This window comes from Anabas testudineus, chromosome 10 (genome assembly GCF_900324465.2).
Source record: "Anabas testudineus chromosome 10, fAnaTes1.2, whole genome shotgun sequence".
Lineage (NCBI taxonomy): Eukaryota > Metazoa > Chordata > Actinopteri > Anabantiformes > Anabantidae > Anabas > Anabas testudineus.
In genome coordinates, this window is record NC_046619.1 from 22,496,863 (window position 1) to 22,509,805 (window position 12,943).

At 41.4% G+C, this 12,943-nt stretch overlaps 2 protein-coding genes across 4 annotated transcripts in view; one reads left to right on the forward strand and one right to left on the reverse strand.

Moving 5' to 3' along the window:
• The first annotated feature begins 819 nt into the window (after positions 1-819).
• Positions 820-7,765, forward strand: LOC113160310 (P2Y purinoceptor 3). 2 transcript variants are annotated; one of them, XM_026357515.1, is made up of 4 exons: positions 820-1,040; positions 1,683-1,810; positions 2,998-3,648; positions 4,341-7,765. In XM_026357515.1, exons 3-4 carry the CDS (start codon positions 3,188-3,190, stop codon positions 5,239-5,241), a joined length of 1,362 nt encoding a protein of 453 aa, XP_026213300.1. In that variant the 5' UTR covers positions 820-1,040; positions 1,683-1,810; positions 2,998-3,187; the 3' UTR covers positions 5,242-7,765. The 2 variants fall into 2 exon arrangements, with proteins under 2 accessions (XP_026213300.1, XP_026213301.1); XM_026357516.1 differs by having other exon boundaries at positions 1,683-1,774.
• A 142-nt stretch (positions 7,766-7,907) lies between these two features.
• The window catches only part of LOC113160312 (dimethylaniline monooxygenase [N-oxide-forming] 3), a 7,337-nt gene continuing 2,301 nt past the window's right edge, over positions 7,908-12,943 (reverse strand). The window contains exons 2-9 of one of the 2 annotated variants that reach the window (XM_026357520.1): positions 11,852-12,058; positions 11,461-11,599; positions 11,164-11,306; positions 10,997-11,049; positions 10,600-10,724; positions 10,198-10,305; positions 9,793-10,002; positions 7,908-9,033 (exon numbers count right to left, since the gene is read on the reverse strand). In XM_026357520.1, the coding sequence (XP_026213305.1) occupies positions 8,704-9,033; positions 9,793-10,002; positions 10,198-10,305; positions 10,600-10,724; positions 10,997-11,049; positions 11,164-11,306; positions 11,461-11,599; positions 11,852-12,054 (1,311 nt within the window). In that variant the 5' untranslated portion in view covers positions 12,055-12,058 and the 3' untranslated portion in view covers positions 7,908-8,703. Of the gene's footprint in view, positions 9,034-9,792; positions 10,003-10,197; positions 10,306-10,599; positions 10,725-10,996; positions 11,050-11,163; positions 11,307-11,460; positions 11,600-11,851; positions 12,059-12,943 lie in introns of those variants that run through there. The other variant, XM_026357521.1, reaches the window with a different exon arrangement.

Below are 12,943 nucleotides of genomic sequence, written 5' to 3' on the forward strand. Positions count from 1 at the left end.
AATTAACTAACATGTAGCTGAATTAACTAACATGTAGCTGAATTAATTAACTAACATGTAGCTGAATTAATTAACTAACATGTAGCTGAATTAATTAACTAACATGTAGCTGAATTAATTAACTAACATGTAGCTGAATTAACTAACATGTAGCTGAATTAGTTAGCTAACATGTAGCTGAATTAATTAACTAACATGTAGCTGAATTAGTTAACTAACATGTAGCTGAATTAATTAACTAACATGTAGCTGAATTAGTTAGCTAACATGTAGCTGAATTAATTAACTAACATGTAGCTGAATTAGTTAACTAACATGTAGCTGAATTAACTAACATGTAGCTGAATTAGTTAACTAACATGTAGCTGAATTAACTAACATGTAGCTGAATTAATTAACTAACATGTAGCTGAATTAGTTAGCTAACATATGTGGCGTTTCCCACACTGAGTCAACCATTTTGTCTTGTTGAAAGAAAACACTATGTATTTAAGTTCTGTTGTGAAAATGTGGGAATTGGGCCCTATTAACAGTCTGTAACCAGTCAGAATATGTAGATCCAAATAACACAGAGCAAACTTGGAGCTCCTGAAGTCCCTGCACCGATTCATAATCAAGCCTGATTGGGAATCTAATAAAAGTTGCACCGATTCTTGGATCTTGTAAAAGTCAAATGAAGGGATGTGTTGTTTTTCTTTATGTGCAATAGGTATTAATAGGTTTTTAATAAATATGAGAGTGATCTCATGTCCTACGTCTCATGTTCATTCATAATGTACCTCTGCTCCCAGCCTGCACTGAGGACACTCAATGCTTATTCAAACACATGTGCTCGCTGTCAGAGGACAAACTGAGTATTTATGAATCAGAGTTGATGATGACGATGGAACAAAGACCAGAAGCAGAGCAGAGGAGGAGGAGCAGGTTTCCAGTTTCCTGAAGTCACTTCGCTTTCTAATTACAGCTTCAGATGAGGAGAGGCAGGGTGAGGAGGAGAAAGCGACACAGGTAAAGCTTCAGTAGCTTCTCTGCAAGAAAAGGTGAGTGACTTAATACCTCATCTGCTTTCACAAACACATTTTAGAACAATCAATATCATACAGCAGCTGTTGATTAAAGGCTTCAACCATTTTAAAACTAGAAAAGAAACACGTTTAACTATGTTCTTCTCTTTTTCACAAACTATGACTTATACTCTTTAGTCAGTCTTGTTCTTGATCATCAATGTAATTTTTTAATGCAAAGTAGCATGGGATGTTAAGTGAAAGTAGTTGAAAGTTCAGAAACATAAACCTTATATTTCTTGGTTTCTTGAGGAAAATGAGTAACATGTAAAGTTTAGTGAAGAGTGCACATGCGTTTAGTTCAAAGTATTTGTGGTTCCTCTTTTTAGCTCGGATCATGTGCAGGACAATTGAAGCAGAGTTAACTCAACTAATTTGCATCTACACAGACATTATGCAACAGGCTATTAAAATTACAATTTAATAGATTAATTGAAACATTTTTAAGTAGATTGATTCTAATTCTGATTTGACATTATTTTAAACCTCAGTAGCTAAGAGCCAGTGCGTCCTATAAAATCAGCAGCTCGGAGCTGCACCTCCTCCGCCTCTGCAGTCCCTGTATTGGGTTTCATTCCTGCAGTTCTGACTGAATGAACGCTGATCAATTATTTACAGAGAAGCTGAAGGTCAGGGGAGAAGCCCTGAGAGACCCTTCGCCCCGAAACAGACACATCTGAACCACAACTCCACCGAAGACTCCGGACAAGGTGAGATCAGAACAGTCTGTACAAGGACAGCTGAAGGTAGGACGTCAACACCAGTCAAACCCTTCGAAATCAACTCTGACTGGACATATTCCATATTTCATCCAAGACGGATCAACCAACAACACACATCAGTTCTTTCATGTGTTCTTGAAAGAACAAATATCTGAGTAGTTGCATTACTCAACAAAAGCTAACAAACATATCTATGTATCTTCAATGTGAGGATGTGCTGCTGTTTTCCATTTTCTATGATACTAAACTAAATATCTGTGGGTTTAAGAGCTTCTGTTGGACAAAAGCAGAATCCAAATATGTCAGCTTGATAACTGTGGGAAACTGTGTCACAATTAGACTGAATGATTAAACAACAAACTACAGTCATCTGAAGTCTTTTTCTAACTGCTGGGTTGAGTGGGCCACTTAGAAACTTTCATATTCTTACTATTTTCATTTTGAAGGGAATATGAACCAAAGTTCATGTCCATCAACCGTTTGGAGATATTTCTTGAATAAAAGTCAAAGTGAGGTCAGAATTTTCAGTATGTTTATTCTTTTCAGGACCATGAAGGTCCTGTTAAAATATTATGACAATCCATGGTCAGCTGAGAGAACGTTCTAGGTTTTGTGGTTAAAAAAATCTATTGCATTTCAATGAGTGAGACTATTAAAAATGTTAACTACACTTCAGGTCACCAAATTCATGCCCCCAACATGTCCATGACCATATCCCACTTCCTAAATCTAATTATTTATTGATTGTCCATTGATTTGTCTCTACTTACTGATATATATCTTCATATTGCTTTTGATATATTTTGTAAATATGAAGTAAATCTCATTCTGAACAGACTGAAATAGTTTGATTTCTACTCTAACATTAGTAAGTATGTCTGACAGTCTTTAATATTATGAATGAGCTTCATTTCTTCACGGCCTATGAACCTCAACACAAACTGCAACAGTGGTGACATTATTTGACACCTGTGTTCCAAAACACTGCTTGCTTGATTTTAAACCCTGACCGAAACGCTTCAACAGTTGGAACAGACCACCTACCTGCCGTACGGAAAGGCTACATGAATGGAGAGTTTACGGAAAGCTTTGTTAATAATTGAGGAGCTAGTAGAGCGAGACATAGTCTTCATCAGCAAAACACCGGCAGTACATTCTGAACAAGTTTTTCTGAAGTAATGACGAGGTGTTTTCTTTCCTCTCTGCCACAGAGACCCATTCTTACTAGAGACATGGATCAGTCAACTAAAGGATAGAGACAAAGGAGAATTAGATAGCTACAGTAGATCCAGAGAAGGACAAATGAAGGAAACCTCAGTAAGGGAGAAGAGTTGAGTCTGGAGTGGAGATGATGCCAGAGGAACCTGAACCAATCCAGCTCTGCCAGAAATAGCCTTTATCATGGGATTGATCCAAACACCCAGCATCACGCCAGACATCAGTTTGGTGGCGGCCGTAGCAGCAAGCAACCATCCCAACACCTCTGGCACCTTTCCCACGTTGTCTCTCCCTCCATCATCCTGCAGCATTGATGAATCCTACAAGTATGTCTTCCTGCCCGTCTGCTACTCGCTAACCTTTCTCTTCAGCCTCACCCTCAACTCGGTGGTGCTGTTGCGCTCCTGCTGCCACCACGGTGGCTGCTGTGGCAGTGGGCAACGCTGGAATACCTCACTGATCTACATGGTAAATCTGGCCACCACTGACCTGATGTACGGCTTGTCGCTGCCCTTCTTGGTGGCGAGCTACGTGCTGAGGGACAGCTGGGTGTTTGGAGACTTCATGTGTCGCCTCGTCCGCTTCCTCTTCTACTTCAACCTCTACTGCTCCATCTTCTTTCTCACCTGCATTTCCGTGCACAGGTAGGAAACTCTGAATGTGCAACTAGCAAATTGGGATATAATGTTTTCATCAGCAGCATTTTAAACACCTTTTCTGCTGTTTGTTTTTAGTTTTCAATTTGGAACTAATGCAACAACACATCATCAGTAGAGTAAGCTAACCTGTCCCACGACGGTCTACATGAAAAGGCTTTTCACGTATATTTTGTCTCTTTGTAGTTGTTTGACTTACCAAAGAGAAATATTAACTGTTATTTCACACAGAGGCCCAAGGGCCCCAAGAACACTTTGACCCCTGGGCCTATGTCTTGCATGCCTGTTCATGAATCCATGCACTGACGGGAAAAATCTTTTTCTAATGTACTGTGTAACCCCACAAATGAACACTGTTTAAGGGTCGAACAAGCTTTCTGCAGAAAACCACGAAAGATGACCTGAGAGTTTTGCAGACTGGCCACAGTTATGTAAATGTTAAATGTTTGCAGGCAGGCAACAAAAAGCATGCAGATGCATTAGTAGGTATATATTATATATCAGTATATATCATTCACACTGCAGTTAAGAGAGTCTTGTCCCACTATACAGGGACAGTTTCTCAAGTTGTTGCTGACAGATTGTGGTAGTTTGCACTTCATCATCAAGTAAAGAACCTAACTGATTAAAAAATAAGCTGGAACAATAAATTTGAACTTACCAGTGGTTGTACTGCACAGGTACCTGGGGATCTGCCATCCAATGAGGACCATCACTCTGGAGAGCAAGCGGGTGGTGAAGGCGACCTGTGCTGTGGTGTGGGTGGTGGTCTTTATTCTCACTTGCCCCATTTTCAGGTTCGCCCAGACAGGATACGTTAGGCGAGGAGGTGTTGGACCCGGTGGGCCATGGAACGATGGGAACACAACTAGAGAACAGCCCATGGAGGGGTATATGAACTGCTGGGATGATGCCATTGATAAGGAGTTTGCTGACTATGTCCCATATGGAATTGTCCTCCATGTGTTGGGCTTCTTTGTGCCATTTGTTATCATTGCGTGGTGCTACTCTCAGGTGGTCAAGACAATATTTCAGACTCTGCGCTCCCCTCCTAGTTCAATAGAGGGTGGTGAGGATGGTCCAGTGGGGGATGTGGTGACAGAGGCAGCTAGAGATAGAGAAAGAACCTCAGTCTCCATCTCTGGCTCACAGTATTCCCACTACATCCGTCGCCGGCGTAAATCTATTAAAACCATCCTAACTATCACTTTGCTGTTTGCGCTCTGTTTCTTGCCCTTCCATGTGACCCGGACACTGTTTCTGCTCCTGCGGAGAGGGCAGCTCGGCGGCTGCCTCGCCATGAAGACCGTCTCCATCTGCTACAAAGTCACTCGTCCACTGGCCTCTTGCAATGCCTGGCTCAACGCCCTGCTCTACTTCCTGACAGGGGATAAGGGAACTCCTTGCTGCTGGTCGGCAGAACACACCATCCGCAGAGACCATCGGAGCGGTTCCCTTTGGTGGCCACTGAAGATCCTGAAAAAGGAGGCGGTGGGAGAGGATGATCATGAGGTGGATGAGAAGGTTGCAAGGGAGTTGCATGTAGAAAATGAATCCAAGTCTTCAAGGGTCATCTTCTAGGACATGGGAGCTGTTTTCTCTATAAAAGACAAAAGGCAGATGAAGAATCCAGCAGATAAATGAAAGCTGCTCTGTAATGCTGGGTATGGTATTTTTTCAGTACTAGTACTCAGGGCTGTACCTACAGTACCTGAGCTTTGTTGCAATTTTCCATCAAATTTAGGACAAATTTTAAACAAATATGTAGATAATTGGCAAAGGCCAGTTTCCAGTGCCCTGTTACAGTGTTCTTTAACTGATACATCAACTCCACTGCAGCCAAACAGAGAAAGTTTATGGAAACTTTTCAATATTTTTTCAAATTCCAGATGTTTCCAGAAATTTAACAATACACTTAATGACACCCAAACTACTCTTGATTAATTTTATATAGGCAAAATGTAAATTTAAATCAGGAGGGATTTAATTACAGAAGTAATAATGAGAAAATAACTAAACATCATATTTTTTGTATTTTCTGTTTAAAGACACAGGTACGTACCAAATGAAATGACAACATTACTGTTATGTCTTAAAGTACAGAATTCATTTGTGCAAATAAGAAAAACTATTCTACAACACAAACCGTAGATGTTTGATTAGAGCCACAGTTTATGAATATGACCTTCCCTCAAGTCACTATATAGCTGTAGGTTTGTTGTACTTTTAATTCAGTAATTTGTCCCCTTGAATTACTAACTACATGTCCTCAGAATGTTGTTCCCATGTATTAATGTATTTTCTAAAATTAATAGCACCTACATTTGTCCCTGTTGTGTTGTAATTTTTAAATGTGGATTCCTTTTATTTATTAGGCATACATTTATTATATTCTTCGTCTTTTATATAAGATACATTTGAAATAATTATTGCTAGTCCGTAGATGTTTGAGGCCTACGTCTTCAAATGTCTTTTTTGTTTTTTAATCAGTTTACAGTTTTGAAAAAACTAACTGGACAATTATTCTTAAAATGTCCAAAAACAGAATTACACCTATTTTAAAGACTCATTTCAGGCATTGCCCAAGAACCTACACCTAAAGAAAGTAAAGAGGTGACCTCTGTGATGTAAAATACGACTTCTGTCGAGTATTAACGTGTTGCTGACTTAGTTGTTTTTATGTCACGTTTCAGTGGAACTAATGACAAACCTTCACTGAAACACGCTAAAACCTGTAATTAGTATGTGATTCTGCACTTTAAATGTCCTGTGAAACACTGAACGGCAGCCGTGTTACTGACCTGTGCTCGTGTCGTTACGTTTTCTTTAAAGAGCATCACTTGCATGATGGATGTTCCTGCTTCACGTGACCTTTTTTTGAGCTCAGGTCAGTCAGTGATATCAGACCTCATTCTTTGACGTTTTGTGCTGTAATACTTGGATTAAAGTCTGTTGTTGACATCAGCTCCCTGTGTCTTTGGCCTCGTTCATGGTTAACGCATCAATGCATTCGGTTGCAGTCAACGTCTCAGAAATAATTAATTAGCTGAACCATCATCTCCATTTTTCTGGAAGCAAACGTATCCGCTGGGCCTCTTACACAGCAGATCAGACGGCTGCACCAAAGCACTGAACGACACCTCATTTTACTTAGTACAAACATTTTTGACGTATTTCTGCAAATAATTTCATTTTACAACAAAATCTAAAAATATAGCTTCCAGATACATTTAGGTTTTAGATGGAGAGAGAGAGAATCCAAACCAAACAAGCTCATCTTTGGATCATGAATAGAACCTTTCCTCCTCCACACCTTGGTCTTTTCATCACGTTGGTAGAGGTTGAGCTTGGTTTTAGCAGCCCATAAAACTTGTTATGTGAACAAGTTTTATGGGCTGCTAGAAGTTATGTGAACCTGAACCTGATTTATCTTCTTCCTACAGATGATGGTTTATATCTTGACCTCACTTCTTCTGCTTCTTCAAATGACAGATCTTTTGGATGGAGTCATGCCTACTTTGTTCTTGTTAAGTTGAAATACTCGTCCAAGTAGCTTTTTCAGTCTGAGCAAAGTTGGTTGGAGAACTCAAACCAACTTGGCAGGATGCAAATTCAATTTAGAGGTGTTACAGTTGCATTTAAGGTCCAACTTGAGTGTGTGCAATCAGACCTAAATTCACTCTAGGCAGTTTGATCTGAGAATTTAGTTGATAATGTCCAGAGGTGTGATTGAAAAATGTTAATTAGTGGGAAAGACAAAGTACAGCTAAGGCTAATGGAAACAGTGTCCCAGGTATTTGCTCAATAAACCAAAGTCTTGGACAAATATAAGAACTTGAGTCAGCTTTCCCAGCAGGCTGTTTCCAAGCTGCTCTATCAGATAGCTGACAGTGAAAAGACGAAGAGAAACGAAGGAAGAGAGTGTTGGTAAGTTATTATATGTCATCCTGCACCTAACATGAACCTGAATTGAATTCATGGCAACCTATCCCTTTCCAATGCTTTTTGAAATATATCAGACCAAAGTGATGACAGCCATCAACTCACACTGCTAGTACAGTAGATAAGTTTAAAAACACCACCAAACCCTCTAAAACAGACTTTAGTGAAGGAGTTGTACAAGAAGCACTGGCTGCTATAACACATAAGGTAATCTAGTGTTACTCTTGATGAATAAAGGTTATTCGATTTCAGCCATTCATAGTGTCCACAGCATGCAGGAAGTTCCAGTGGACTCTGCAAAATTCTTCAAAATCATTTATAACAAAGACGTTTTATTGAAAGTAATAAAGAACTTTGAATATACAATATTCATTTAGGCTGCTGTGTTCGTTACAGCCACAGTGCTAGACAGAACAAACATGATTGATCTGTTCATTAAAAAGAGTCAAAAACTGATGACCAGGATTTTCATAGAATTAATCAACTGATTTTTTTAAATTTAAATCTTATAAAATGTCAGAAGACAGATTTCCTTAGAATATGTCTGAGCACAAGCTCTCTGAAGCAGAATAGACCAAATTTCTGGAGGCAGCTCTACAGGTGAGATCCACAGGTACTGAAAGTGCTTGTTTGAGTTTGATAATGGTTCAGGAGCCTCGGACAGCTGGTAGAATCCAAGGGTTCACTTACTTTTGAACAAGTGCTTAATACTCAATAGGTGAGATCAATGTAATCAGATCACATTTTATGACAAATCAGGTCATTTCAAAGGGTTCATATACTTTTCTTGCCGCTGTATAATTTCTCACAGCCTAAAATAATAATTTGTCAAACCCCTAAAAGTATTGAGTTACTATCACGTGAAGAAAATGATTCACATTCTCACATTGAAGGAGCTGGAACCATGAAACGTAAAAATGATCCTAGAACCCCGTATGATTGAACTCACCTTTGTCTTTCTGTTTGAAGTTATTTAAGATCAGTTTGAGGGAAACATGTTTGGCTGCACCTCTAATGAAGCTGGTGTAAATTTACCTCACGATGCTGTGTTGCATCCTGTGGTGATTGTGTGACTGTGTACACCTGTTTTTGAACCTTTAATCAATCACTGTCAGCTGATCTATTGACCAGCTCCCACTCAGTTTCACTGATAACCCTGTAGTTGAGCCTCCGGTAGTTTTGGGGATGAATCTGTCGCTGTTGCGCTACCTCCTCGTACAGGCTGCGTACAACCGGAGGCAGCAGAGGGAAGCCGGCAGTGTGAGCTAGTGTCTGGCAGTACTCCCACTGGTCCTGGTCCATAATCAGCAGGTGGCGCTGCTCGACTCCTCGTGCCACCTTTTCCTGCAGCTCTTGACGAACCTCGTCCGCCATCTTAGCCTGAGATGGTAAAGTGACCGAACCATCCAAGACAGCCAAGGCAAACTGGACCTGGGTCAAAAAATGTGATTTAAGAAAAGCAAACGTCGGTTTTTCTGTTGGGTGGTTATAACAGAATTATACACACGGAGCCAAAACCACAAACTGACTGAAAAGATGAATTTGTGACCAATTCAGCTCAAAATTACTGAAGTAGAAGTAGAATTACATTAAAATATGGACATGGCATAGTCACCCAGACACTTTGTTAGTCATGTGTTACCTTTTGTCCTCTCTTTGTCTAATTCAAAGCTATTATTAATAAGCTTAATAGGCTTTTCTTCACAACCCAGTGGTGTCCTTTAAAAATGAGAAAGCTACAAGTCTGAACAGAAAACTGAAATTATTATTTTTGTTATTATTATTGATGCTGAAGTGACTCAAATCCAACTGGCCACAGTAACTGTTGAGTTCAGTTTAGATCAAATCAAATCAGAACTCTGCTACAGACTGAAGTTTGGAAAAAAGTCCCCAACATTTGGACTCTGCTAACACATAGTTCACTTGCACTCAGAAAATTTGGATTCTGCAATGAGGTTTTTAACAAAAGCTAAACATAGATCCCAACTGACTCACAGGACATATTTCGATATTGAATTCTGACACACAATCGTCTCATGATGCTGAATTGTTGTATAGTACGTTTACTCCAGTGTTTTTATGTTGTCTCCTTCCTGTTTTTTTTTTCCATTCTGTCTGTTTTCATCTTTTTATAAAACACAATAATTTGTTCTGATGTTTCCTCCGCCCACCTGTTGACACTCTGCTCACCTGGCAGTTGAAGTTGGGGAAAGGACAGATGATCTTGCAGATGCCGATGAAGAAGAGCGAGGGGAAGGTGGGAGGCAACAGGAAGCGGTACAACGGAGAGACCACGTTGTTCTGGATTTTCAGACCTAGCTGATCCCCGTCCAGGAACGGATACCTGAAGTTGTACCCGGTGCAAAACATCAGGATGTCAGCCTCGCTCACCGAGCCGTCCTGCAACAGTCAAGTAATCATTGTAAAGTAGTGGACACTACTGATAAACTGATAAATTATTCAACTATGATGGGTTTGATGTCAACGTGAGAAGAGTTCTGGTCTGAGATGCACTACCATCATTTCATGATAATTTAGTGTATTCAGAATTGTAACACTCAGAGTGTTTCCACAGTAACAGCTGAGTTTAGTCACCTGGAAGCGAAGCCTGCCGTCATCCTCGACCGCCACCACTGCACTGGACTGCTGAATCCCAGAGGGAAGAGGAAGTGTGAGACGAGGACGGCGGTGACTCAGAGTCACCTGGGAAAACACAGAGAGGACTCAGAAACACGTGTCACATATGAAAAATGGAGCATTGCTGCTTCATTTATCTGATAAAGTGATAAAAGAGGAAACCTTTAACTTGAACAGAAATGGGAGAACAAATGGAGACAACTGCAAAGACAGAGACGATACAAGCTAAAACTGTATTCAGGTATCTAATTCATCCTGGGGGGGGGTGACGTGGAAAAGGCTGTTTATAGTGTATCGTCTGGAATCACACTCCAACGGGTTTTAACACCTGAGCATTACTTGCAGCATGTTGTTTGTTACCTTGGCACCAACTTTGGCCAGTTCGATGGAAATGTCCAATCCTGAAGCTTTAGCCCCCAGAACCACCACTGACTGACCTGAGAACGGCTCCGCGTACCTGTACGAATGACTGTGGAGCACCTGCCCTACAAACAGAGAGAGGATTGACGTATGTTAGTCAGGCTTAGCTCTAAGACTGGAAGCTATTTGATTTACAGGTTGTAGTTTTATACAAGAACAAATTAAGACTTGATTTTTCTTTCATTTTCTCTTTTAAATCTTCACTATGGTTTATATATTTTAAATTTTTATTTCTGTTTAAATGTGTCCTTTTACATTTTTACTTTCAGTTGTCGTGTTTTGTTGTCTGTTTAAAGCATCTTTGAGTGTTTTTTACTAAGCGTAGGATCATTATCACCTTTAAAGTTCTCCATCCCTGGTATGTCTGGGATGTGAGGGTCAGAGTAGTGACTGAAAGAAATAAAACAGAGATTGACAGGGAAATGAAAGATTTTGGCGACACCAAGAGGAAACGGGTGGAAATGACGCAAAAAACTAAAATGAAACTGAGATGAGAATTGTTACCCCGAGCAGACGAAGACTGAGTCAAAAGTCTCTGTCTTCTGACAACCTGATGAATCAGAAGACGTCACCTCCCATGTGGTCCTCTCCTCCTCGTCCTCTGTTGTCATGACAACAGGCTTCACGTTTTCCACCACGGTGCTGAACTGATGTACAAGAGTAAGAACAAGGCTGGAACTATACTTTACTTCACTTTCTTTAGATGAACGCAGCTTTTGTAAATTATTTTCCTTCATTCAAAGACATTTGTTTTCCTGTTAACGTAACAACAGCAGCAGCACAGTCAGATGGTCGACTCACCCGGATGTGAGGTCGGATGTGGTGGCTCTGACAGTAACTCTCCAGGTACTTCTGAACCTCCTGGTGGGGCAGGAAGCTGCTCAGTTGGGGGTCAAAGGGGAAATCAGGGAACATCATCACCTCCTTGGGAAGGTTGGTCCTGCACAGAGGTCGGGAAATTAAACTCACAAGAACCTGTACAAGATCATCTTCATGTTCTCAACCTTCTTACAGTGGCAGGAAAAAACTAATTAACAAAAACTAATTTAACTTACTAACACAGAGTTGGTTACATTTAATTCTAACTGTTATTAGAGGCTTTCAGTGCTGCTGTTTGTCAGACACTAAATCTGCAGGAGACCACATGATGCAGATCCAAACCACATGTGGTGGACCTGGCCGTGTGACACACCTGAGGTCTCTGTACATGCTGCTGTGAACCGGTCGTCCGTTGTCATACGTCCCAACACGTTCATCGTAACACCAGGTGCCACCCACCTTGTCGGTCAGCTCGAAAACCACCGGAGGGGCAAAGCTGTTCGGACGGGACAGGATGTGTCTGGCCGCACAGAGTCCGGCCGCCCCAGCACCGACCACCGCCACCCGCTTCAACATGACCCTGACAGAGACAGAGAGAGTTGCTGAGGTCAGCTGGTCCTGTCAATCAGAACAGACAGAGACACAGACACAGACAGAGACAGAGACACAGACAGAGACACAGACAGAGACACAGACACAGACACAGACAGAGACAGACAGAGACACAGACAGAGACACAGACAGAGACACAGACAGAGACACAGACAGAGACACAGACAAAGGCACAGACAAAGGCACAGACAGAGACAGACAGAGACACAGACAGAGACACAGACAGAGACACAGACAGAGACACAGACAGAGACACAGACAAAGGCACAGACAAAGGCACAGACAGAGACACAGACACAGACACAGACACAGACAGAGACACAGACAGAGACGCAGAAACAGACACAGACAGAGACACAGACAGAGACACAGACACAGACAGAGACACAGACAGAGACACAGACAGAGACACAGACAGAGATGCAGACGCAGACACAGACAGAGACACAGACACAGACACAGACACAGACAGAGACACAGACAGAGACACAGACACTGAGACTGACACTGAGACACAGACACAGACACAGACAGAGACACAGACAGAGACACAGACAGAGACACAGACAGAGATGCAGACGCAGACACAGACAGAGACACAGACACAGACACATACACAGACAGAGACACAGACAGAGACACAGACACTGAGACTGACACTGAGACACAGACAGAGACGCAGACACAGACACAGACAGAGACACAGACAGAGACACAGACAGAGATGCAGACGCAGACACAGACAGAGACACAGAGCTGCAGCATGAAGGCTCATTTCCAGAAATGACACGGGTGAGAGAGGAGCTCACCTGAGGTCAGGTTCAGACTAACAGCATCAGGCAAACCTCCTGTA

Excerpts from the sequence above, each read along its gene's own strand:
- LOC113160310 (XM_026357515.1), top strand. The coding sequence starts at position 3,188 with ATGGGATTGATCCAAACACCCAGCATCACGCCAGACATCAGTTTGGTG. Across the intron at positions 3,649-4,340 it reads ACCTGCATTTCCGTGCACAG|GTACCTGGGGATCTGCCATC; the intron begins GTAGGAAACTCT and ends TGTACTGCACAG.